This window comes from Fukomys damarensis, unplaced genomic scaffold (genome assembly GCF_012274545.1).
Source record: "Fukomys damarensis isolate Sample0158 unplaced genomic scaffold, DMR_v1.0_HiC HiC_scaffold_26, whole genome shotgun sequence".
NCBI classification, from domain to species: Eukaryota; Metazoa; Chordata; class Mammalia; order Rodentia; family Bathyergidae; genus Fukomys; species Fukomys damarensis.
The window spans coordinates 35262331-35289316 of record NW_022900938.1 but is presented as its reverse complement, the minus strand read 5'-3'; the positions used below and the strand labels follow the sequence as shown (position 1 = coordinate 35289316).

The 26986-nt window shown below is 40.7% G+C and overlaps 1 protein-coding gene across 9 annotated transcripts in view; it reads left to right on the top strand.

The window, feature by feature from the left end:
- The window catches only part of Pkp4 (plakophilin 4), a 223946-nt gene that overhangs the window by 187412 nt on the left and 9548 nt on the right, over positions 1-26986 (top strand). For all 9 annotated transcript variants that reach the window (XM_033756275.1, XM_033756274.1, XM_019204972.2 and 6 more), the window contains 6 exons: positions 271-484; positions 15335-15518; positions 19056-19173; positions 20476-20667; positions 20846-21019; positions 23763-23913. In XM_033756275.1, the coding sequence (XP_033612166.1) occupies positions 271-484; positions 15335-15518; positions 19056-19173; positions 20476-20667; positions 20846-21019; positions 23763-23913 (1033 nt within the window). The remainder of the gene's footprint in view (positions 1-270; positions 485-15334; positions 15519-19055; positions 19174-20475; positions 20668-20845; positions 21020-23762; positions 23914-26986) is intronic.

Here is a 26986-nt window from a genome sequence, read left to right as displayed (position 1 = left end):
TGGAACTTGGCCTTGTGCTTATGGGGCAGGCGGTGGAACCACTGAACTAAACCCTCAGCCCATTCCCATCTCTTTTTAAGCCATGAACCCAGGAAAATAGCATCTTTTGGAAAGTGTCCTTAGAATTTATAAAAGCTGTTTTATTTAGAATTAAAGGTAACCTAAAGTGATCTGGAGTTCTCCACTTCGTTTGATCTCTCCATAACAGACTTGTTTGATTAGAGATATCACATATCACTTAGGCCTGGTGCCTAATCTTTTTCATTCTAGGTGTATAGGCTAGGGGGCATCAAGCATCTGGTTGATCTTTTGGACCACAGAGTTTTGGAAGTTCAGAAGAATGCTTGTGGTGCCCTTCGAAACCTTGTTTTTGGCAAGTCTACAGATGAAAATAAAATAGCAATGAAGAATGTTGGTGGGATACCGGCCTTGTTGCGGCTATTGAGAAAATCTATTGATGCAGAAGTAAGGGAGCTCGTTACAGGTGAGTATGAAATGTGACCTTGTCCTAGAGGAAATGTTGAAAACACTTGAGACCATGCCATTGTACAGGGACATTGTGAAGGGGCTGGGAGGCTCTAAGGCCAGGTCATGGGGGTGGGGGGGGATGAATATGAATGCCTACAGCTTTGAGGAAGGCTGTATATAATTTAATGATTCAGAAAGCATTTGCAGTGCTACAGAGTCATCTCTGTGGAATTGGTTATTGTACTTATTAATGTATAAGTACCAGCTAACGGATGTCTTCTTTATGGAGGGCTGAATACATCAATTTTTATTTTGTATTCCATAGTAAATCTACTTGTTTTAAATAGACTGGCTCTCCTTTATTGTGAAAATAAAACATACTTAATGGATTGGCCACCTTCCACTTCAGTTCAGCCAGTGTCTGAGTGCCTGTTTATATTCACAGTCATTTTCTAGGCCCCAGGACTCTAAAGGTGAACAAAACCCAGTGTCTGACCTCAAGTAGCACTCGGCCTAGGGAGGAGTACAGATGGATTTCAGATGGTTCTGTGGATGTCAGGGAAATGTGGCAAATGCTGTGACTCAGTAAAGGTAGTGTTGGGATGGGTAGGAAAGTTCTCTGGATGATATGAAACCTAAGTTGACCTAAAAAGGGAAGAGGAGGCACTCTAATAAAAAGAAGCGACATTTGTAGTCACAGCAGAGGTTGAGAACTAGCATGGGCTTTAGCTCCTCCTTCTACCATCAGGAGGGGACTGCTGTGTCATAAAAGTTAAGAAAAGAAAGCAAAGCTAGTGAGAGAAGACTTAGTTTAGGAACTTTACTCTGCACATAACTGTGCCCCAGCTGATAAGGACACCAGGGCATGGCATGGCCAGTTTGTGCTTTGAAATGCATTCTGCCAGTAGGCAGCACAGTAGAGGATTGGTGTGAAGGGCACAGCCTGGTATCTAGGAGGCCTGTGAAGTCACCAGTCTAGTAGTACCAGCTAGAAACATTACAAGGAGGAAAAGAGGAACAGGGGGCGGAGAGAGAGCCCGTGGTCTGGGCACCAGAGTATGATGTGGCGAGGGAGAAACAGGAGGAGCCAGTGATGCTTTGTTTTGGGAGGGTGGACATTGCTGTGGGAACAGCTGTGTTTCAGAGTGCTTGGAGATGAGATGGAGTAATAACTCTGCAGGGAGATAAATTAAAGACAACCTTGCTTATAATAGAGATCTCAGGGCAAATACGAAGCACTTATTGGCAGGACAATGATTAAATAAATTGCACACAGTTAAACCACGTGCAAAGGTAAAATAAGCTCATCAGAGCTATATAAAGCAACACAGATAAATCCTGAGAAGCATTTGCAAAATAGTAACTGCAGCATGGTATGGTTTGTATAAAGTTTTTAAATATGTATGTAAATATGATGACTTATTTTTGGATCTACACACATCAGTAAAGTTAAAATTTATAATTAGAATGATAATAACATTGAGGAAATTGGTTACCTCTGAGAGGGGAGAGAGAAGAAAATGGATCTGGATCATGTATTCCAGCTCTATTCCTCTAGAGAAATTCGAAACAAATAAGACAAAATGTTAATTTTGGCAAAGCTAAGATGGTGGGTGCCTGGACATTTGTTTCACATTTGCTGTGCTGTTTTATATGCTTGAGATATTTAATTTCAATTTTTAACATTTTTTTCTAAACTAATTCCATTCCCCACTGGCTTGCATTATGAATCAAGAGTTGTAAGTTTTGTCAGCTATAATTCAGTAGCACTTGGGAATGTAGCAAACCATCCTTCCTCTAACATCTAAAAGGAACTAATTTCTCATAAGATATAAATGTTCAGAATTCAACATTAATATCTCCTGCACTCCACTCCTACACTCTAAAAAAGTAACACTATGTACTAAAAGTATACTTTACCTGTAATCTTAAACTTTGGAATGGACTGCTTTATGTATTTTGAATACACCTTAACATTCTTATTAGTAAATATTCTCTTTTTAAAAGGTAAACACCTTTTTCTTCTCACACCAAAAAAAGTAATTTACACATTCATGTGTGTATGTATATAAAATGAAAATTAAACAAGCTAAATGGAATTAAGGAAAAAATAATAATGTCCATTCTAGAAGTCAACAAAGTTCCTGCATTTATGCCAAAAAAAATGGAAGGGATGATATTTGCAGTATGAGTATTTTGTTTCTTTCTTTGATGTTTCTTTTCCTGTCACTTTGAATTTACTGCCAGTATCCAAGTTACCATCCACAGTAACACAGTATGGCCCACAAGCCTGCAGAGTGGTGCATGTAGACCTCCCAGGCTAGCAATGTGCACCCAGGGATGGCCTGACCTCAGAAGCATGTTTCACTCACATTTGGCTCTCTTGATTAATTAGCCTATTTTATGGCTTGGTCTTTACATGCCTAATGTGAAGCTTTTTTCCTTTCTTCTGTCATAATTTCTCACAGTAGAAATAAGATTTTTCTGGATTTTTTGTTTCAGTTTTTTTTCTTTTTTAGAACCTCTTGTATGGTTCCTAAAATGATTTCAAGGAATTTGTAAAATTTAGGGATAAACAGGAAGAAACGTTTGTGACAGTTTGGCAATCTTTTTTTTTTTCCTCTCTCTCTGTCATTTAAATATAAATCACATTAACTTGAAATAGAGCTAGACTGAACTAGGAAGGATTCCTTACTATTTTACCTGGGCACACCCTGCATTTGAGCACTGATTTAAATGCTTCCCTCCATATTTCATCACTGTGAGCCCACTACTGATCACTGAGGACATAAGATGTCTTAGGACATGGATCCTGGTCTTGAAGAGAGGATACATGAGTGTTTCCAATTGAAAAATATTTATTCCACCAATAGATGGTATCACTTGCAGGGTCAGACTACAAGCAACCTCTTGCTACTTCTCTTTGGAAAATATCTCCTGGTAGCGTTAAGAAGCACTTATTTGACTATACTTCACAGAGTAAAGGAAATGAAAGAGATGCTTTATAACTATATAATTAACCTCCAGTAATTTATTTTGATATATGGGCCAGTTGTTTATGAGACATTCTTTTCAAAACATTGGAAAAGGAGTGGTCAGTGTGTAAAATGTCACTCAGCTGCTATATGTAAAGGAGTTGGACCAGAGGACTTCAGAAGTGTTTTCAATTCCAAAATGTTGTTGGCCTGAGTTTGATTTCTATGTCATCTCTGTATAGTTGATATGAAACTATAAACCCCTACACAAATCAGACACAGTTGCTTCTGTGTGTGTTGTGTGTATGTATACATAAAATAATAGCCCAAGACTTATGAAGGCAACAGATTATTTATTCACATTTCTCCATCCTAAAATTTAGTAGTGCCAGCTTTCACTGAGTTCAGTAATATTTTAATAACAATGACCCCTGACATGTTTTAAAGCATGGAAAACTTCAGAAAACCCTTGAGCCCTTCTTCCACTATACTTCCCCAAGTCTAATACTCATAAGTTAAAATGTAGAATCACAAGGTTTAAGCAGACCACAAAATTCATTTTTTCCAGTAAGCTATTTAATGCCTGAATCCCCTGCACAGATTCCACACGAGCACTCATCATGTATTTGAACCTTCTGAAACTGAACTCATTAATTCGTGAGGAAAAGGCTAAGCAGCAGGGTTGTCCAGAAAATAATAAGACATTTGTTACGATTTGAGAAGGCAAGGAGGACAGTCCTTTGGGAGCTCATTTTTCCTTTCAATGGCCCCCAACATGTCTAGTTCAGCCCTCTTTCCAGCCACCCAGACTCTTCCTAATGAATAAAGTATCCCCTAGCCTGAGCTGCCATCAGTAAAGCACGTCTCTCCCAAACTTGGCCAGCACCATGCTGTGTGACCAAATCACCCAGGAGTCCACGTAAGCTTCCCATGCCCTATAAAACCCCTTAGAAAACAGAATATCAGCTTTCCAGATTGCAGTATTCTGCCAGTGTCATCCACAAATAGCATAACCCCGCACAACCTTGCCCAACAGGAAGTTCTTCAGAGAAAAGTGAATCGACTACAGGTCATTAAATACTTAAATATGCTGAATTACCATATTCAGAGTGTTTCATAGTTTGAAGATTTGGCTGTAACCTTAAAACTAGGTGTTATCCTTAATATTGTTATTCTTAATATTAAGTCATTCAACCCAGTTATTAATCCAAAGTCTTCTTTTTCTCATTTCATTTTGGCAATTTTTTTCTGTACCTCAGTGAAGAAGTTTTAGTGTTCTTTTTTAAAAGATGCCTTGCCTTTGTTTTAAGTATAATAATTGCCAAGGGCATGTAGTTTTGGCCACATCTTTATTTTCAAGGGAGAAAAAATACCTTTTGCCAAGTGTATTTTCCCAAGACAGTGTGGCTGTCATGGTTAATTAAAATAGTTCTCCAGTGTGTTAACATGATTCTTGCATTTTTTTTCATTGTTTTGAACATCTTCCAGTTTGAAACTAATGAGCATTTATTTTAGAAATTTCTGATACATGCGAGTGCTCTGGGTAATATTATTGTTATTTTTCTCCAGGGGCTTTTTGCTATTTTGTTTAAAGTTGAAAGCTTCAGGAAGGATGATTATTCCCCAGTTTTCTTGAACATGCATGTCTTATAGGCCACAAAGTATGGAATGGAAATGGAAACATCCTGTCACTAGAAAAGATATATTGAACTCATTTGTTCAAAATTATTAAATAGTATTTCTAAGGTAGAAACTAATGAGCTTCTTGTTATTGAATACCCTGAAAGCACCATCTTTTAAAACTATAGAAATGAAAGATCCTGCACAGAATCTGGAGGCCTGCTTTTTAATACACCAGATGGCCCACAGCTACCACACTTGTATTCCTTCCTATTAACACTGGTGTTAAATACCAAAAAGACTTTATTCACAGAACTCCTATATTCATATTCCTTCCGATTTAACAAGCGATTGTTCGTGCATATCATTATTGAAAATATTTCTACACTGTTTATTTTGAAATGTATGGATGTCCACAATAGATTCTAGATACTGTGCAGAACATGAAATTGGACAGATGCCTTTCCTATTCATTAGCTCCATATTTCTAATTAGGTGATACATTAATATGAAAATGATATCTGCACATGAAGTAAAAGTAGAACCAGGCAAAGGTTTAGCAGACATAGGACTTTCTGGCAAGAATTGGGCTTATGTAGTAGAAAGAAGAGCTTAGTGGACATAAATTTCAGCCTTTTGAGCTACTGCTTGCTGTTAAATGATGAAACATTTTACTAAACCTGTCCCATTAGCCTGCTTAATATGCTTTCTAATCAGTCATTTCTGCTCTGGTCTAGAGAAGAGTTGATGGTTTGTTTATTACTTCCTATCTTACTTTTGTAGACCCCTAGAGCTATTGGGAGCTGCATGGGTTCCTTTCAGAAATCTAACAGCATCCCCTCTCATTTCCCAAACAAAATCTCTTGGCCCAATTTTATAAAACAATAACAGAATCATATCCATCCCCTTCCCTTCCTTTCCCTCTCCCTCCCTTTCTCTCTCCTCCCCTCCCTCCTTCCCTTCCTTCCCTACCTCTCTTTTTCTCTCCCCCTCTCCCTCCATCTACTGGAATTGTGAACCATAAAAATTAGGAATAAGAAATAAAATGACTAATTTTTTAAGTTTAATTGGTAATAAGCCAAAAACAGTTTATTATAAGTGGGCCAATTCTTAATTCATAGTGACCTTTGAGCTGCAAAGGACCATAATAAACTCCCAAATTATATCCACTCTTTCCGTATTCCAAATGAGAAACTGAGGTCCAGGCACCCTGAGTGGATGAATCTCTAGGAGGCCTCCAGACACACAGGCTCAACTTCCTCCTTCCCTGCTCTGGACCATTGCCAGGCCACTGAGGAGAGCTGAACAGGAGCAAATATAGGATCCAAATAACTGTTCACAAATGTCATTTCCCTGGTTCTTTGAAATTGCCACCTAAAAGGGAAAATAAAATACCATATAATATCCTTAACTCTCTGAATTGTACTCAGCATTATAGAGAAATATCCTTGGCCTTCACTACCAGTACAGTCACATCAAACTAGTGATGAGACATAATCATATAAAGCTTTGATGTACTGAAATTCGATTTCAGTATGAAAAGATGCAACCTTGTAAGTGGAATACGATTATATTTTGAGCATAGGTTTCTAAATGCCAGGCAAAATGAAGTGGTCAAGAGGGGAGATGCTCAGTTCTCTTAGAGAATTTAGGCAGCAGGGTCATCAATCAGACTGGAATTTCTCAGCCAGAGAGACCTGTGAATGCACATACTCTCTGTGTAGACCAGAGAGCCTGTGATGCAAGGAAACTAGGAGAACATGAAGAAAACCTGAACTGAACATGTCCAAGATCCCAAGCCAGGTCCCTCAAGTGCTTTGTACTTTTGGCATCTGTCTGATGACTTAAGGGACTTTTGTCTTGGAGCTTCTGCTGGCAGCAGACAACTGGGTTGAAGATTTTAAGTGCAGTTACGCATGAGTGGGGGTCATGAAAGTCAGCTACGGAATACATGAACTCAGTGACTTTCTGGGTAAATCTCTTTATTTATTTGATTTGTTTTTAAATATTTTTATTAGTATATGTTTGTAATGCATAATGATTGCATTCATTGTGGGGAGTTGGTATATGTACACAGCACATCTTAATTCTTTTTACATCCTCTTCCCCTCCATCATTTCCTCTGTCTCTTGGTCCCATCTATCTGATGATGTAAATGACCGTGATTTTTTTGTAGCCACTACCTTGCAGAATAACGAGGGTGGCGGCATCCCTGCTTGCTCTGCCACTGGCACCTCACCACAGTTCACCAATTTCTTTTTATGTAACCTGTTCCCTTTTACTGACTCCTAACAGAAGGAACCGTCCTTATGAACAATCCTCAGCCAGTATTTGTAGGCTTATTTATTTTCTATAGAAACGCTTTTCCAGGGAACACAAGATTGTATAACTACATTGTGTCATTAATCCTCTCACCATACCCAAGAAGTGATGAAATTGCCTAGAATAAAAGAGAATGTGTTGAAATGCAAATATGATTCTGAAAATGGTACCTCTTTTCAAAAGTTCTGTGATCCACCTTTGTGCCCTCAAAAGTCACAGAAACAAGGGCTAGTTGTATTCTCTAAAGATGCTAAGATCTATCACCCATATCCTTCGTCTGGAGAGTAATTTGAACAGCAGGAGCAACCCCTCCAAGTTGTTTGTGTAGGTGGGGGCCCCACCAGGTGCAGCTGCTGCTCCAGCCCCCATCTTTAGTTCCCACAGCTCCGTCCTAGGAAGCACCTTCGCCCAGATCCCAGAGCACCTGCTCCCTGTTGCTGCGGCAAATCTGAGACACCGACGCCCTCAGCACCGCAGCTGGGCCTGAGGGAGTTCTTTGGTGACTGACAGGAAATCCCACAGAACACTGAGTGAGGGGAGAAGGTGTTGCCATTCTGGCTGGCTCAGGAGCATTCCCCACTGCCCAGGGGATGCAGCCAGAAGGCCTACAAAGCAGGAAGAAGACACCCAGTGCCTGTAGGCCAGGAGTGGCACTGCAGGTTCAGCAGCTCAGGCCCACCAGGCAAACTTCAGAGACCTTCCGTGCCATGACTTATTTTCCTCAGAATTTATCCAGAGAGGCATTTTTCTGTAATTGAAGACAGCACTTTTGTCCCTCTCGTAATAATTGCTTTCCTGTCCTTTCAGTCCCATTTCAGTTTAGAATTTGTTCACAGCATCACAGTCCTGGTAGGAAGGTGGAGCTATTACCCTGAAGCCACAAATGGCAGACATCTTTAATAACATTGCTCTCTGCTACTCCTGCAGTTTGCCTTTTTCTGTTAACAGCACAATATTTTCAAATGTATGCAAGCTACTCATTCCTTTTTAATACCATCCTCGGCCCACATATGGCTCTCTAAATTCTCACCACAAGCACTCCCCCTTCTGCTGGGGTCTTCCCCTCACCTCAGTCCTTCACCACTGGCTGGAACATAGTCTCTGCTCCCCCATCCCCGTCTGGTGGCCTCATCATCCCTGAGGTAAAACCTATGCCAGCATTTCAAACCTACCCACTTGCCAGTTCCAGTCTGCTATTACTGTGTCCTTGCAGGACAGCTCCATCCTCAAGCCCCTCCACTCCTATTCCTCCCTAAGGCTACAGAATGCCCTAAGAGCTGCCCCACCCACACCTACTTCTTCCTTGCCTTCTCATGGCAGCTCAAATGTGGTGGTCTCCAATCCTACCAAGCAGAAGCTCTCATACTTGGAAAACTGCACAGGGAGAGACAGCACAGTGTCCATGTCGTGTGAATGTGGGATTTGTCCAGCTCTATGGCTTCAGCCAAATCACCTCTATCAAATTACTAGTTTCCTCAACGATAAGCAGTGCCTGCTGCTTTGTCTTTTTTGAGGAGGTATGGAGTACCTGGCACATGGAATATTTGTGCTGTGCTTAATGCTTTTCCTAGTCTTGGTCACAACTTCTTTATGTTGTATCTTTGTTTTAAGACCTCCTAAGAACAGATGCTTCACCTATGTATCTATCTGAGAAACTGGCATCAAAAAAATGTTTCTACCAGTGCTGCCCAACAGAAGTATAATGTGAGCTGCACATGTAATTCCAGATTTCCTAGTAACCAAGTTAAGAAAGGAAACAAAACAGTGTAAGGTACTCTATAATGTACTTCATTTGACCCAATAGTTTGAAAGTATCATGTATCATGTCAATTTCTAATCAATATGAAAAGGGATGTTTATAATCTAGCATGTATGTTATGCAGCTCAGTTGGACTAGCCGTATTTCAAGTATTCAGGAGCCATGTTTGGCTGATGGCTACCATACTGGTTACTACGTGTCTGTCTGTACAGGTCGAGTGTTATTTATGTGAAATGATTGGGGATGGATGTATTTCACATTTTAAGAGTTTTCTAGATTTTGGATTATTTGCATAGGCTTTACAGATTTTGGAGCATTTAGGTCTTTCAGATTATAAATGTTCAATCTGTACTGTGCTTTGGTGGAGACAACAGGAATTAAAAGGTATGCTTATATAGATTTAAGACTGGCAGGGAACTGCAGGTGGCCATATTGTGACAGGATGCAGTCACCATAGCATCTTGAATTTACTCTCTTCTGAAGACAAAGCCACAGAGAAAAAGCCCCACTGGTGGTTAGGGGAGAGCATTAGAGATAACTACAAAGAGAAGAAATAAGGATTTTTTATTTTTGCTACCTCCTGAGTGTTTCAGGGGGAAACATGTAGGAAATAATACTGGAGGTACATGCTAAAAGTAGGCAGGGACTCTCAGATCAGAGGACCTTGTCATCAACAGATTATAGGCATGCATTCTATAGCCCTCGTGTTATAAAATTGTACTACTTTTTCGAGGAACATGACTTTCTCTTTTTTTTGGTACCGGGGATCGAACTCGGGTCCTTGAGCATGCAAAGCAGGCAGCAGAACCACTGAGCTAAATCCCCAGCCCCCAAATTGTACTACTTTTTAATCTTACTATTAATCTAATGTTTCTATCTCTTTTTCAAGAATGCTCACAAGATAGGTGTGCATGACAGACACTAACACCAAGCTCAGTGTTGCAGAATTGCCAGAAAGGGATCAACGTCCTTCCCTGGCAGTGTTCTGCCCCCCAGAGAGCTAGAGTTAGTTCCATTGACTAACTTTTCAGGACACTTGCTTTGTCCTCATCATCTGTTACCTTCTTTAATATTCTTCACTCCTTTGAAGCTGGGGTAGTTTTACTTACCTTGCAGACATCTTGTAAAAGATCAGACTGAAACAGAACACCAAGGACAGACACTGAGAATGGGTGTGGCTCATGAATCCAAGGGCGTGGCTGGGGATATTTAAAGCATAGTGTTACTTATGAATTTTTTTTTCTTTTGGCACTATCTACACAAGTTTGTTTCTGTTTTGTTTTGTTTTTTTAATGCTGTTTTTTATAAATAGGTAAAAGTGCATGACCTAAATGGTATATTAAAATGAATGATTGCAGATTATCTTTTATATAAGGGGGAAAAAACTTATAGGCTGTTATGTATTTAACCTACCAGAGAAATTGCACTTTGTTGTTTGGTTGATTTTTTAAAATGCCCCTTTTTAAATAGTTGCTATTATTTTAGTTAATCATAAAATCAGCTTCTAATTTGACTATAAAATTATCAGTTGCCCATTAGGATAGCATTAAAGCTAGTTTTAAACATGATCTCTTTCAAAATTCTGCAGCATCGGATTTACATGAAATGGCAATTTAGTTATTACTTTTTTATTCTTTGTGGGAAAAGCAAGCTTCATCTCTTATGGCAGTATTTCATCGTGCTTATTGGTTACTCATAATCATGTGTGCTTTTTCTCCTGGTAGAGAATAAGCAGTGTTTTTCACAATAATATCCATGAGGTTTCCTAATATTTTCTTAATTAGTAAATGTATATTCATAGTCCTCACAACAAGCAGTTACTTACTTTAAATAAACCCTCAAGCTTGCTAAACATGTAGTTTTTTTTAACTCCTTTCTTTGAGAATCAGGAGGTAATACAGTATGATGCTAAATTTTTTTGAAGCAAATTTTGCATTAGGATGTCAGAGCTGGGGAGAGGTTCAGCATGTTGTTGGAGAATGCTAATCTCACAGCTCTCCATTTTCTCAGCAATCTTGCTACATCTGGGAGTAGGTCTATTTTCCATTCCTTACTTTTATGGCCCTAGCAAGATTCTTCTTGACCCATTAAATGGAGCCCTAGACAAAGTGGTGAGAACCCAGTTTTATTACTACTTTAGTGAGGGAAGCGCATGCAGTTATTATTAGCTGGTCTCATAGTGCTTTTTACTTAGAGTAGAAAAGCCAAATTAATCATTCCATATCTAAGGCTTTTAAGTTTAATTGAACCTTTTTCATCCAGTATTTGTTGATCAGAACTAGTTGCTTTGGCTTTACAAAACCTTATTTTTTAGATTGAAAGTATGAAAGAAAAACCAATGTCTTAAGACTTACTTTGATGTTAGAAGTGGCTGGTTAAACCTACACCAAATGTTGTAGCTCTTTGTGTTACATGTAAAGTGCAGGATTAGAGGGATAATATTCATAGTACAGAATGACAAAGCTGCCTTTTTGTGGGTTCCTTGAATGCCACATACTTAGGCATAATAGAACCTTTCCTATTTTCTGCTGAAGAATAATGGACTTTTTTTTAATTGCAGAAATGAAAGCTGTAATTTCAAAGTTAGACTGGTTTTATGATCAATAAGTCATCTCAGTTAACCAAAAGACAGCCTACCCAGCTTGTTTACTGAACGGTTACATTTTTAAAACAATTTCATATTTTATAATTTGGCAACACTGCTTCTTTCTGTTTTGCAGTCTCAGGGATGAGGATCTGGCTCCAAAAAGAGTCTTAACTCTTAATTCTTGGTGCCTCCTGTCCCCATAACAATAGTGGTCTCAGCATGTGAGATAGTAATAATGTGCTGACAGATTCTTTTAAAGATGCAAGATATTGCTCCGACCCTCTCCCCACAGTTACAGACTTTTGTAAGGGGTATATTGTTTGCAATATATAATGAATATATTTGTCATGTGGAATTGGTACATACACACAGAATCTTGATCCTTTTTATTTCCCCTTCCTTTTTCCTTCCTCTCATCTATCCCTAACCTGGTGTGAATAGTCAGTTTTTTAAGAAAAGGCACAAAGGGGAGGTAGGTAGTACCTATAAGCTAAATCTAATAGGCAGAAAATAAAAGAAAAATCTAAAATCAAAATACAGACTATAAAGTAAATCCACCAACAGATATATTTGAGCAACTACTGTGTCACTTGCTTATATATGTAAAATATAAAAGGATGGATCATAATCATAAGCTCCTCATTATACTTAATGAAATCTAAATTAAAATTCAGAAATATAAGTATGTCATCCTTTTAAAAAAATAAACATTTAGAATTTCAAGACTATAATCAAATGGAAAAGTTGATTCTTCTGGGACACCTAGACTCTAAAATATCATATGTGAAGTACACAAGTACTTTATAGAAAATAAACCCACAAAAAATGGTAAGACCTTTGTTTACATTGATTTATGAATTTTTGCACTATGTCGGATCCCAAGTAAATACAATAGCTAATAGTAAACTATAGATTGATGTAAAATTCTACTGGCCATTCTGAATGCCTGAGAAAAGGAAGAAAAAGAAAAAGCAGAATTCTAGCACAATCCCAAAGAGTGGGAAATATCCTCTGCCAAAAGTAGATCTTAGAAGTACCCAGGCTCAGAGGCAAAAACAACAAATAACAGGTTTTCCTGTCAGCTGTGAGAGAGATTCTCAACATCAGCCACAGGGTTCAAGATGCTGACACACCTCCCCTCTTGCTAGTCATGATTTAACCTGAAGTTTGTAGCACAGGTTTAATTTTTTATAAAGATAGGTAGTCAGAAGTCTAGATTCTGCATCCACAGAGTCTCCCAGATGCACATCAAAATATATTTAGGAAAACAGACAGGAAATGCAATACAAAAGCAAAAACACAAATTAAAAAGATGGCATAACGAGTAGAGTGTCTACATTGTATTGGGTATTACAAGTGATCTAGAGTCGACATATAGGAGAGTGTCTATAGGTTATATGCAAATACTGCACATGCCATTTTATGTAAGGGACTGCAGTATCTGCACATTTTAGTATCTATAAGGAAACTTGGAATCAATCCCTTATGGATACTCAAAAGCAATTATTATCTAATCTTATATTTATAACCTCTTATATGATAGGCTTTACTTTTCATAAACCTTTCCTTGCAGTTAACTTTACTGGAATGTATTTATTCTGCGAAGCAGAAAGTAGTTTATTGAAAGGAAGCTCCCCACTCCCATGAACTGAATTTTGTGAAGTGAGGAGTTTGAAAGGCTTTGAAAGAAAGAAAAATTGCACCAGTGGCATTGGGAATCATATTACAAAATTGTCAGCAGGGGAGGTTAGGAAATGATACTTTCCTTATCCGTGGCTTATGGGCTGCATGGTGCCACTGTGGCTGGCTGATGCCACATGGCAGTCCCCACTGGTATCCTGGGTTGAGTGTGCTTGACCTCATTACAAGAAAACGTTGAAGCCACATTTGTGATAGCATCTATCACCCATCCTTCTATGTCTTGACCCTCTCTTGTCCTCTCTTTTCCTGTTATTTGGCCAGGACAGAACAATGAAGAATTGTTTCTCATCATGATGTCTTTACTTGTCCTGATTCTGAACTAAATTCCACACCCATCCAGTGCCCACTCCACTTTAAGAGAGCGCAGTCTAGGTCTAACTATATAGGCCACTGCAAAGACTGAGGTCCTGACAGGCTGTGGTGGTGGAGTAAGAGAGAGAAGGGGCAAAGTCCTAGGGCAGGGGATAATAGGGAAACCAAATTAGCAAGGTCAGAAATCAAAGCTAAGTGAAAGAGGAAAGGGGTGGACACATGTGCAGAGGAGAACCCAGGGCCAGAGCTGAGCCCAGGCATTGGCCCTTCTTGCTGACCACTGCCTCTGCTGAATGTGGGTAGATGGGGTGCGGGTGGGAGGACTGGTCATCTCTGTATAATCAGGATGTTTTACTCGCTTCAATTCTAGCCATTTGCTTTCACCTTTCCTTTGTCTGCAAAGGCAAAAGCTGCTGGCTGCCCTTTTTTAGATCCTTCTTTACAACATGCCTATAGAGGGCTGAGCAGGCAGTTTCCAGGTTGGTGCTGTGGCTCACATTACTCTGGAACTGCCATTTACAAGTCTCATCTCCAGCCAGTGCTCTTGATCAGTCGTGTTGGCAAGCCTGTCACACTTCCATGGATGTTGGCAGATTTTCCAGCTCCTTCCTCTCCACAGGGCTGTGGTGTATTTGTGTTGATAGTTGTGAAGGCACAGTAAAGGCAGTTGAGCAGCTTGCCAAGGATACGTCAGGACTGTGGAACTCTGAGAGGCTTTAGTGTTCAGAAAAGCATCTACACCATCGCTTCTCTACCTCTTTCTTCTCACTCAGGAAAACACACCAATGTGAAGATAGCATTAGGGTAGATGTCAATCTCCAACTTTCTCTAATTTCTGAATGAACAATTATTTGAAACTGCATATGCTATAACAATTTAACCCATCTCATAGTTGACATAAAAATGAAGACCCTCTAATTTGCTTAACAATTTAAATAAACTCTAATCTACATTTAAAGTCTCCTGTCTTCAAAATTGTGATGTGAGCTACAACATGGGTGATTCACTTAAAATGACAGTAGCTTATACTCCTAAATCTCTTAACATGGAGATAGAAATGTTTAAACCTTATAACAGCTTTGCATGCTAGTAAAGTTACCAAAGTTGCATATTTAAGCTTGAGCTTCCTAGAAGTAAAAGTAACAGTGAAATTTGACAAAAAGAAACAAGACAGTCTTCCAAGAAAAGTTTTTAAGGTCCTACTTAATTCCCAAAGTGATTTGCCACACAGCCATTGAATATAAGAAGCAAAGCATTGAATAGTTTTATAAAACTCACAGATACATTTTGACTGTTATTTGTATTGCTTCCCTCCCTCTGCAAATCTAATCTACTTTGTTAAAACGAGTTATCCAGCCTGATAGATACTGAGGCTCTAAAACCTCAAAATAAGCCCAAGACTTTGTAATACAATCACGTATATTCACTCGGTCCTTATTAAAGGTACATCCCAGGCTGATTGCAAATATGAGCCATAGATTAGGTCTGGGACAGAGTGAGTTTGTGTCTATTAGGGCCAGTATGTTTATTTTTTTCTGAAAGTGCAGGATCTAAAGCTGACGATCTGATTTTGAAATTCAATTTTTTTAGGAGTTCTTTGGAATTTATCCTCATGTGATGCCGTAAAGATGACAATCATTCGAGATGCTCTCTCAACCTTAACAAACACTGTGATCGTCCCACATTCTGGGTGGAATAACTCTTCTTTTGATGATGATCATAAAATTAAATTTCAGACTTCACTAGTTCTGCGCAACACGACAGGCTGCCTGAGGTAAATTCAGTATTTCTTCTTTCTGTGATTTTATATGTAATTAATTCTGTGATTAAATGATGTGTCAAAGGTAAATTGACTATAGAAAGTGCTTTTTGTTTTGTTTTGTTTTGTTTTTTTGTTTTTTGAGACAGGGTCTCACTATGTAGTTCAGAATGATCTGGAACTCTCACTGTGTAGCCCAGGCTGGTCTCGAACTCCCAGTGATCCTCCTGCCTCAGCCTCCCTAGTGCTGGGATTACAGGTGTGCACCACCACGACCAGCTAGAAAGTGTTTCTTTTAGTAACCTCTGAGTTTCAAGTTTGGTTTCAGTTTAGGCCACTGGACTTTATTATCCTGCAAGAAAAACATGAGCACAAACTTGTGACCTTAAAAAAACTTATAAATGAGTCTTCTAGGAATTATTCAGGAAGGCCATTTCATTCTGAGATTATTGCAGAAATTTCCATTTTCCACTTTAACATCTGTTTTATGATACTGTTTGGTATGCTTTCATTTTTGCTTAAATTCAAAATGTGAGTCAATTATTTTTCCTTTTAAAAGTGTATAAAGAGTTGTGTAACTTCAGCAACCATTGGCTTTGAGTTTCATAAATAAGTGAAAGTAAATCCAAATACCAGTACTTTAGTCATTACCTGTAACATTTAAACTCTGTAAGCCTCTCTCAGTTGTACACAGTGAGGCTCATTATTTGCCATGAACATGCCTCAGTCCACTTTTGTCCGTCTTCCCACCATAGCAGTACCCTGGATACTTGGGGCAGAGTAGTGTGGTGACGAAGAGAGTGGACTCTGGCCTCAGACAGCCTGGCTTCCAGTCCCACTCTGAACCTCATTCTCCTCTTTAGAGATGGCAGTACCATCTCAGGGTTGTGAGGAGTCCGTGGTCCATTTTGAAGTGTTGGGTGCGGTGCCACCGAGTGGTTTAATACATCAGATGAAGGTGTTTGAGCATTCCGGGGACGGAGAGCTTGAGGCAATGCGAGGACCTCTGCTGCTGCTTCCCACCCACCCAGCAATGGGAGAGGCAGTTGCCAGCTCCCTTGTGTGCAGAAAGACGTGGAGAGGATCGTGGACAACAGGCCCACTCCTCCTAACCCAAATGCACACATCCGAGATGGGTCACGTGGCCAGCCAGTCACCTGGGGCAGGGAGCAGCAGCTCATCTTCTCCCACAGTAGGATCCAGGGGGTATAGTCCCTGTCTTCCAGGCCCCAAGCCTCCGTGAGAGCACAGGGCAGGTTGCACCCTTGGGCTCCCAAGTGGCTTCAGGCAGTAGCACTTAGTGAATGCTTTCCATGTGAAGCCAGTGAAGAACCACACAGATGAGCTCCCTGCTGTGATAGAACTATGTTCTAATGAGAAAGGCAGGCAAAGGAAAAGGAAGATAATAGGCATAAAACTTCAAGAGGATGAGGTATGTAAAGGTTATTGGATGGTTACTTTGCTGTCAGTGCGGTGAAATTAAGCCTACGTCTGAAGTACCACAGGAGCCACTTGAGGGTCAGGTGTCAGGAGGACACATGTTCCAGGCCAAGAGAGTGGTTAGTGTAAAGGCTCCGGGGCAGCAGTGAACCTGGCCGTAGCCTAGTGAGCAGAGAACAAGTGATGTGAAAGACTGAGCATGGGTAGAAGTGGACACAGAAAGCTCAGCATGTTGCAGTGAAGAGAGCCCGCTGGATGGGGGTCAGAGAGAGGTGCCCCGGCCCGCGGGGTCAGTAATTGGCAGAGCTCGAGAAAGGGAAAGTACCTGGAAATGAGACGAGGGGCACGGAAAGAAGGAGACCAAGCAAAGAGTTGTCAAGGTCTCATTTATTTGCAGATACAGGCAGTTTATAAAGGCAAAAACCGCAAAATTGTAAGAGGAAATAGTTAACCATAAACTTTGGGAGGAGAATGTAACAATAGTATAACACAATGTTACTATGTAACGGATCAGGTCACTTGTCTGCGCAAACCCGTTGTCATGGGTAACGACACAACTGTGGTGGTGGGGTGATCAGCGGGTCAACATGGAGGCTGTTTGGTTTTTACTTAGGACAGGCTAGCAGCTTAGTCTACCACAGAGAGGGGCAGATTTGAATTATTTTGTTGAGGAAGAGCTGACAAGACTTGCAATCGATTGAATATAAAGGATGAGGAATACAGAGGAAGGGTGGTAACACCTACACCTAGGGCTGGGTTGACTAGAAGCATGAAAGTGCTGCTAAGGTGAAGAGAGGATAGCAAAAGTTGAAGGCAGGCGAGTAGTTGGGGCCATGTAGTTGGACCATGACCATTTTGAGAAGTCAAGTCAGCTATCCATACAGTAAAGTCATGAAAGCAGTGGATAGGAAAGTCTGGAGTTCTGGCGCAGTCCAGGCTAAAGATCAGCATTTGGTGGTCATGGGTCATTGGTTGATTTAAAGCCGTGGAGCAGAAGGGAACACCTAGAGGAGTAAAAGGTGAAGGTGGAGGAGACCAGAGTAAAACCCATGCACTCCTGCAGACACACGTGGTGGGAGAGGCTGAGAAGGAAGGCAGTGAGCTACAGCTAATGCGAGGGGTGCCAGGTCCCATGACACTGCAGGGGACGGTAGGGAGGTGAGACACAGTAACAGCAGAGGGACCACAAGTAGTACTGTCTTTCGGGCCTCAGAAAAACAAGTCAGAACTCATTTCAGATACCTGCTGTCTAGTTCAAGTTTTACAGATTCCAACCTGCGTAACTCCAGAGTTCCCCTAGGACTCTTGTTAATGGGACATGAAACATCCTTATAATTTGGTATCAACTTTTAAAAACAAATTAACATCAAAAATTATAATATGGCGGGCATGGTGGCACACGCCTGTAATCCCAGCACTCAGGAGGCTGAGGCAGGAGGATTGCTGTGAGTTCGAGACCAGCCTAAGCTACATAGTGAGTTCCAGGTCAGTCTCACTACATGGTGAGATCCTGTGTCCAAAAAAAACTTATAATATGAATGAGACCCCAAATAACTTTCAAAGTTTTTTGCAATTGAAAAAAGTTTTAACACAAGAAAATACCCATATTTAATTTGACATTTTTGTATAAGAAATTGTAGTTTCTTCTGTTTACTGAAGAAACATTTCATGGACTAACAGGGAGGAACACAGCCACCCACCACAAATAATACACCTGGTAGGTAGTTTTCTAATGGCTGAGCATGTCACGACCTATTTGTTCCTTACAGCAATCTCATGAGGTATTACTTTATGCTTCTTGTGTATGAGCAAGATAGGCCTCTAATAACATTAGGGGGTGAGAAAGTGATATACCCTTACGGCAGTACAGTTAAAGTTCAGGCGCCTGTGTTCTCTTCTATTTGTACGGATGGTGGTGAGCTGGCCATTGTTGTGAGCCCTCATTCAAGCCCCAGCATGCTTCCTATGGCCAAATCCAAATGGGTGCAGTCTGTTGTACCTTGAGTAGGATCATTAAGGTAGCTAATGAGTAGGTCAGAGCATTATTGTGGTAATGTGGCTAATGAGTAAGTTGTTCATCTCAGCAGCTCTCACATGTCTCCACCTACTTAGGAACCTCAGTTCTGCAGGGGAAGAAGCCCGGAAGCAAATGCGATCCTGTGAGGGGCTGGTGGACTCGCTGCTGTATGTGATCCACACATGTGTGAATACATCTGATTATGACAGCAAGGTCAGTGCCTGCCTGGCCACGTGAGGGTACGGTGGCCGGTGACAGCAGCTGTGTAATGCTACTGTTTGCATGCCATGGATTCTTTCTGAAATTTTAAAGCGGCCCTTGGTCCTGCGGCTATACTCCACCTCAGAAAACAAGTCTCAAAATTACAAGTTGAAAGGAACATGACAATTTAATAGTTTCTAAAACCATAAAAACAGTGACTTAGTGCTACAGATGACCTAGCATGGGTCCCAGTTTCGTCTCTGGTTCTCCTAGGCTCATTTTCCATGTGACGGCCCTTGTTGCTATTTCTCCTGAGTTCAAATTCCCAGTCTGGACACTCAAATCCCCCAACCTCTCTGCCCCTTGCTTTTAGTATAGTCCACGGCCTCCGCCCCAGCACCTTTTGATGCACCTGCTGCTGTCCTGCTGGTCAGTGTGTTCCTTCCCTCCCCATCCTGTTTTCCTGCTCATCATTTATCAGCTGGGGTGACCAACCAGGATCTGCGTCAGGAGCTAAGGAACAGGGGAAGAAATAAGGAGGCAAGACTAAGTGTCAGAGTCCCAAGGAGCACAGTATCAGGGTGCGCTGGACTAGGAGAAGCCATGAGTGGGCCTTGTTATGCAGAGGAGTCTGAGAGAAAAGAGTGATGAGTGCTAAACTCGAGAGGAGTTCAAGGTAATAGCCATGTTTTCATTTGAGTCTCACTCAATCAGAAGATCAGCAGATAAAACTGAGAGGAGTAACAAGTCGGAAAGGGGAGCTTAGTAGGTAGGCAGATGCTGACCTTGATTTGAGACGCTCTGAACAGGCCTCCCAGAGGGACATGTAACACCGACTTTGAGACACAAAAGACCATATACAGAAGGTAAAACATCAATAAAAAGGAAACACGGAACATTTCTCAGAGACAAGGGAGAGATGAGAAACTGAGGCAGAGGTGGTGACAGGACTTTTGAAGGTAAGGATGATGCCCAGGCAGGAAGGTGGTGGCACCTGTTGTCAAGCTGAGGATTTGCCGTGGCAGGCAGAGTGAAGTTCTGGTACCGTGGGTACAGTTGGCATGGCCACAACCCTGCACAGAACCTCACAGTTGACTCAGCATAAATCAGACCCTCCATTGTACTGAGAGTGCTCTATACCCAGTCAGTTGGGTGTCCACCAAAACTCTTGAGTCAAAGTTATTTCTTTGGATTGTTTCAGGTTCCCATAAGTAAAAAAGTTCTTTCATATTTCCCATTTATTTGGGATCAGTAGTGTTCAGTGCCAAAGCACTTTGTGTGATATCTTCAATTATATGCTGTGTTGGGTTTCAGACAGTGGAGAACTGCGTGTGCACCCTGAGGAACCTGTCCTATCGGCTGGAACTGGAGGTCCCACAGGCTCGGCTGCTCGGACTGAATGAATTGGATGACTTACTAGGAAAAGAGTCTCCCAGCAAAGACTCTGAGCCAAGCTGCTGGGGGAAAAAGAAGAAAAAGAAAAAAAGAACTCCACAAGAGGATCAAGTTAGCATTTTATTTAATGTGAAACTCTGAAAGTTTTATTTTTCTGGGAATGAAAAAGCACATATTTGGCAAGAAAAACATTTCTACATAGCTATAGCTGAGTTCAGCAAAAATGTTTCATTGTGTTGGAGATCGCGTTCATTTTGTTCCCATTTAATGTGTGCTGCTTGTCTTTCAGTGGGATGGAGTTGGCCCTATCCCAGGACTGTCAAAGTCTCCCAAAGGGGTTGAGATGTTGTGGCATCCATCGGTGGTAAAACCATATCTGACTCTTCTAGCAGAAAGCTCTAACCCAGCCACCTTGGAAGGCTCTGCTGGATCTCTCCAGAACCTCTCTGCCGGCAACTGGAAGGTGAGATGTTTTCTACTTGTCCACACTTCCTTCTGTCCTTGTAGTCAGATGGGTATAGGATGAAAGAGACATGCATGCTTAGAATTCAGCTGTGAAAGGGAGAAGGGGGAAAGTAAGACAAGCAGTTGCTGTGGGAATCCAAAGATGAATAGGACATAGTCTCTCACCAGGAGAATCTGAAGCCAGTGAGCAAAACAGACCCTCAGTAATGGGAGAGAGAATGGGGAGAAAAGGGGAGCAAGGAGCTTGGAAGGCTGCCAAGATCAAGTTTTTAAGAATGAGTCAAAGTAAGCCAGCAGAGTCTTGGGTAGGAGTATAAAGGGAGCAGTGCAGGTAGAGGGGCAACAGACAAAGGTCTGTGAAAACAGCATGGATCAGGACTGCATCCTGGTCACTGGGACAGAGCGGATGGGATGGGAGTGGTCCAGTTCAGAGTGGGTGTTGTGCTTAGCCCTGAAGGCCAACCTCTGGATCTGGGACCTGATCTGCAGACAAGGGGCACTGAAAGGATTTAAGCAGAAGAGTGACAAAGACAGATACTGTTGGATTACTGTTGTAGCCATGCAAAGGAGAGGCTGAGATTCCCCTTAGGGTCCAGTGCAGCATCCTGATGAGAGACAATGAAGGGCTGAGTTAGAGCTGAGGTCAGACAGCAGGGTGTGGGAAGGTGAGGGGCCTCTCCTCCCCTATCAGACACACAGCATGCAGATGCCTCGAGGTCCTGCTTCCTTATACGTGTATGTCTGAAAATTGAAGGTGTTTCCTAATGAGACCATAATAAGCAAGTTCCCAGAACTGTTTAAATGTCAACTAGCAACTTCCTAGACAGTCCCTGTCTGAAATTTCAACCTTTAGAAACTTCCTGGCAAGTGTATTTTAGTAGTTATTGTAATGCCTGTTTTTTGGCTTCTACCACCACCCAAAATGAGACTCTTGGCACTGCATTTTCCACAATAGTGAAAAGCATTGATAGGCCTATGGTTGGCTTTATGCAGGTGGCTGCTATTTTGAATATATACAAGTATTTATGGTCTAGTGGTAACTAAGCCAATGTGGTTATTTTGTTGTTATTCCTAATTAAAGTGCTAATTTAGTTAAGTGCTGTCTCTGAATCTTGGCCCCTCACAAACTAGAGGCTAGGATCTCTGTGTCTCTCTTTCCCTCGTCTGTAAAATTGAGTTAATCTTAATAACCTACCTATGAGGTAAATGTACAGATGAAGATAACAAATTCAGAGGTCAGAGAACAGTTCTGGCACAGAGAAATTTATAAATATTCACGCTTTAGACTAGTTTTCACTTCCACCTTCTTTGATCAAAGGATCATTTGATGATAACAATTAAAATATGTATAATTTGAGCCCCTTAGAATTTCATTTCTGGGATCATTCAGTGATGAAAATCAGATGATAGTGTTACACTTCAGTGATTTCAGGACAGGGAGTTGTGAGTCAAAATATTGGACCATCACTAAAAAAACAAGATAATCGTGGCCACAGACATTATCAGGTTAGAAGCTATTTTGGGAGCAGTGCTCAGGGCAAGACAGGGCTGAGCTGAGCTGATCAGTCTCCAAAGGAGACAGAAAGAGTTTGTTCTGCAGGTTTTAGACAGACGTTGATGAAGCTGCCTTAAGCACTTTACCCTATAGCAAGTCATGTACTCTGTTTTCCCCCTTGTAGATTTCATTTGATTTGGAAGAGTATCATTTCATATGAAGAATGTTAATTAGGTCTCTGAAAGGCATCTTTTCCTCTTATTTGTATTAGTAAAAGAATCTATTCTGTTGGTATTCAAGAGATTGGGCAGTCAATTGCATATTTTAACTTTCAAAATAATACAAAGGGCTCGTAGATCTTTGTCCTCCTGTCTGGCCACAGCAGGAAAATATTAGATGCTTCATGAGCAACATCTTTCAAGTGTCCTGATTTTTAAGGCTGTTTTGCATTGGTAAAAACTTCAATTAAAGCTTCAAGCTCAAACTAAGATTAAAGACCCATTTTCTAATTTTTTTTTTTGGTTGCATCACTGATGACTTAGTGTTATTTCCAGTTCATATGGTACACAAACTGACTCACTTTATGGAGCTGCCTCATAGTCACAAAAGAATTTCTTGACTGGATTTTTAAAAAATAAATCAGCAGCAAGAGCTAACTGATCTTGAATGAGAATGCATTTTGTACACAGATATACTTACACTTTCACTAGTGTGTATGAATTACGGTGCTCAGTGCTTCTTTTCTTCTGAGATGAGGGATTTTTTTCCAAGCAATTTCTTTGACAAGTTACTGAAAACTAAATAGTGTTGCAGGGAATGCAGAAAAATAAATGGCTAAGTGTAGACAGGCTCTCCTTTAACATGTGCTGATGGGTTACTGTCTGCCATCCTATTCATAGCCTCTGGACCTGGCATGGGGCCAGCTGCAAAGAAATCATGTGATCCTTCCTTAATCATGTTTATGTATCTGAGATAGAAAGTAATCACTGCCTTCTCTGTTATGCACAAAAATATCTGACAGATGGTGGTTTGAGATTTTCAGGCTGTGGGATTTCTTTTTAAATCAGTCATCCAACCTATCTATCTCCCAGACTGTCTCTTTACTGGCACCACAAATTTAATCTCCAATTGGAAAGAAAACATTTAATCTATTAGCTCCTCTTTTGGAAAATCCTTTTTAGATGGCAGTAACCTCTGAGAGTGGAACCCTGGGTGACATTACTTACTGCCTTATTTTGCTCACTAGTTTGCAGCATACATCCGGGCAGCTGTCCGAAAAGAAAAAGGGCTCCCCATCCTCGTGGAACTTCTGAGGATGGATAACGATAGAGTTGTCTCTTCTGTGGCAACTGCCTTGAGGAATATGGCTCTAGATGTACGCAACAAGGAGCTCATAGGTATGTTCTGGTGACAAGGTAAGCTGCAAGAGGGAGCAAACACAGTGTTTACCAAAACTTCTTTGGATGTATCAGTATGTGGCACTTAAGAGTATTTACCGCTGAGCTTTAGTCTCCAGTTTCTTGGCCTATTTGTGTTCTGTGCTTCATGACCATTCTTTTTCAGCAGGAGGCAGGCTCATGAATTAAACTTTGATCAGGGAAAGTAAATTTCCAGAAAAGCTAGCAATTTCAGTTTATATTATAATACCGTTTGATAGTTTTGAGTGTGTATCTTCCTCAAGAAAAATCTATTTCCTGAGCAACAAAAAGCTTTTTTTAGTTCTTCCTTTCCAATTTCTGCACTGATATCTGCTAATTCACCAACACTATCATGTTCTAAATTTCAAAAGAAAGCACATGAATGAATGCTTTATAGTCTTTCCACTTCCAATATGTATAAATGCACAACCCAGGACATAACCAGGGTCCTCGGGCCATTTTCACCACAGCAGGATCAGGATTAGAGTGAGGTAAGCAAGAAATGCAGGACACAAAATTATAGGATTTTAGGAGGCTTTCACTCTTGAGTTTATACAAGGGTATGGAAGGCACATGCATAAAACCAAGAATGACTATCACTGTAATAAATTTTGCACTCTCTACAGCTTGCTTGTGTCTAGGGATTGCTGTGTTTCAAACGGTGTGAAGTAAAGAAATGACATTAAACACTCTATAGACCTGAGCTTATTGAAGCTGGACCTGCTGCTCACTGGTCACATAACCCAGAGCATCCTGTAAAATCCCCACTCCCTGGGCTCAATTCAATTCTTGCATCTGGACTAGGTATGCAAGGAATTCCTCCTTAGTCCATATCTTAAAGGGGCTTGACAGTGCCTGTTGTCTCAGGGTCTCTGTGAGAGGAAATGAGAGAAGTCTAAAGGCAACAGCTTATACGTACAAGTAACCAACCTTCCTGCAGCCTCATAGCCAGCAACCCGAGAGGAAGGGGAAATGGGACAGACTTTATGTGGATTTGTGTGACTCTAGATTTAACTAATATTAAAATACCACATGTGAGAAAGAGAAGGGACAAAAGAATAAGGACAGTAATATTTACCTTAAGGAATTGCTGTGGTGACTTGTGACGAAAGCAGGACTGCTGTTTTAAATTAGTGCCTAGATTAACCTGCTGTTAGCACACTGTTCCTTTGAGCCAAATCATCCCTCTAGAGAGGGAAGGAGGTCTCTCCACACCCTATTCATAGTCCAGCTTGTACCTGATTGCAGTAAATTTTCTCTAACTCATATTCCACACTTCCTGGAGATAAATCCTAAAGCTTTTTTAAGTTGTTTTTGTTATGTCTGTATTCCTTGAGTTTCTTGTAAGAAGCATGTATAATTTGGGAGTTCATAGTTTTAAAATAAAACCTTTTGACTTCTAATGGCCTATCATCTTCCACACCCAAGAAGAGACCTGGGCAGTACAGGAGGCATAAAACCAGCGCAGCTGAGTACAGAGACCTCTGGAAAGAAGGAATTCTGAGCCCTGGCCTTCTCCCAGTACACAACCTATGCTCTCCATGAATAACCCACTTTTAACTTGCACTAGCACTTCATCTCTCCAGCAGTGAACTTTTTTTTTTTTTTTTTAACATTTTTTTTTTAACTCAGCTTGAACTGTTCCATGAACCACTTTTTCTTGTTTCCCTGTGTGGATTCTTCCTTTCCTATGAACCGCACCTGAATTCAGTATTTTGCTCTATCTTACCCAGCACTTCTATTCCTAAGGTCCTTTCTCTGACCCCTTCACTCTCTCCAGCACTAGCAACAGCTTTTCTTTTCACACTTGTTATTTAAAAATAAGTTTTAGCACTCTACAAAAGTTACTGCAGGCTCAGCTGAATTGGACCTGAGCTCTGGAGCTCCAGGTTCTGGGTAGGTGGGGTGCAGGGCTCGCTTGCTCACAGGCAGAGTGAGCTCCAAGCCTCAGGAATGCACTTTGAAGTTACACCTTAGCAAAATGACAAATTACATGTTACGCACCTTTTGGTCACTTGTGACTATTTAAAATCACCAGAGCTAACTTATCATTTGTTCTCAAATTCCACATTCATCTTCTGGCCTCACAGTGTCATCACTGTTTTCCACTCTTCATGGCAGTGTTTGCTGTAAGCCAGAGCCCTCCCTTCAACATGCTAGAAATTAGGCAGTGTGTAGGTAGAGCCTGTCATCTGCTGCTTATTGCTGTTTATAAATAGGTCTTTGATGAAAATGTCATTTAGCATCAACTCAATTATTAGCATGGGAACAAATACCTAAGAAAATATTTACTTGAGCTTTAGTTAATTTCTTGTGTTTGTGGTGCATTTATTCCACTTTGTCAGTTGGTAATTGAAACTGAAAAAGCTAGAAATAATCTCTTTGTGGAGAGGAATAAGAGAAATTCGGAATTTATAAAGAATTGCTTCAATAGCTATGAGACTCTTCTAGCCTTGCCTTACAGATACTTTATTTTTATTGCATTACTCTTAAGAGATAATGAGCCTATAATTTTAATAGCAAAAATTAACTCGTCTTTTTTTTTTGGAGACAAGGTTTCACTAGGTAGTTGAGACTGACCTGGAATTGACCATGTAGCCCAGGCTGGTCTCAAATTCACAGCGATCCTCCTGCCTCAGCCTCCCAAGTGCTGGGATTACAGGCGTGCGCCACCACGGGCTCACTCATGTCTTCTTTTTAAAAACTAACATGTGGTTGCTGCTGCTGATGTCAAGTCAACTGATACATACTCAGATTGACAAAAATATGTAACTATTCTCAGTTCACATAGTGAGACCTAGAAAGATTTAATGAAAAGTGTGATTTGGCAGCCTTACTTGGTCCAGAGTCAAAGATAAGTTTTAAAAAGCTTCAAGATGGAATTGAGGTATTTTTGATGCAAAGGAATTCAATCAAGAATAAAATTTACTATCAAAATTCATTACTCTTGGGCCGCGGATTTAGCTCAGTGGTTCCACCGCCTGCCTTGCAAGCGCAAGGACCTGAGTTCGATCCCTGGTACCCAAAAAAAAAAAAAAAAAAAAAAAAAAAA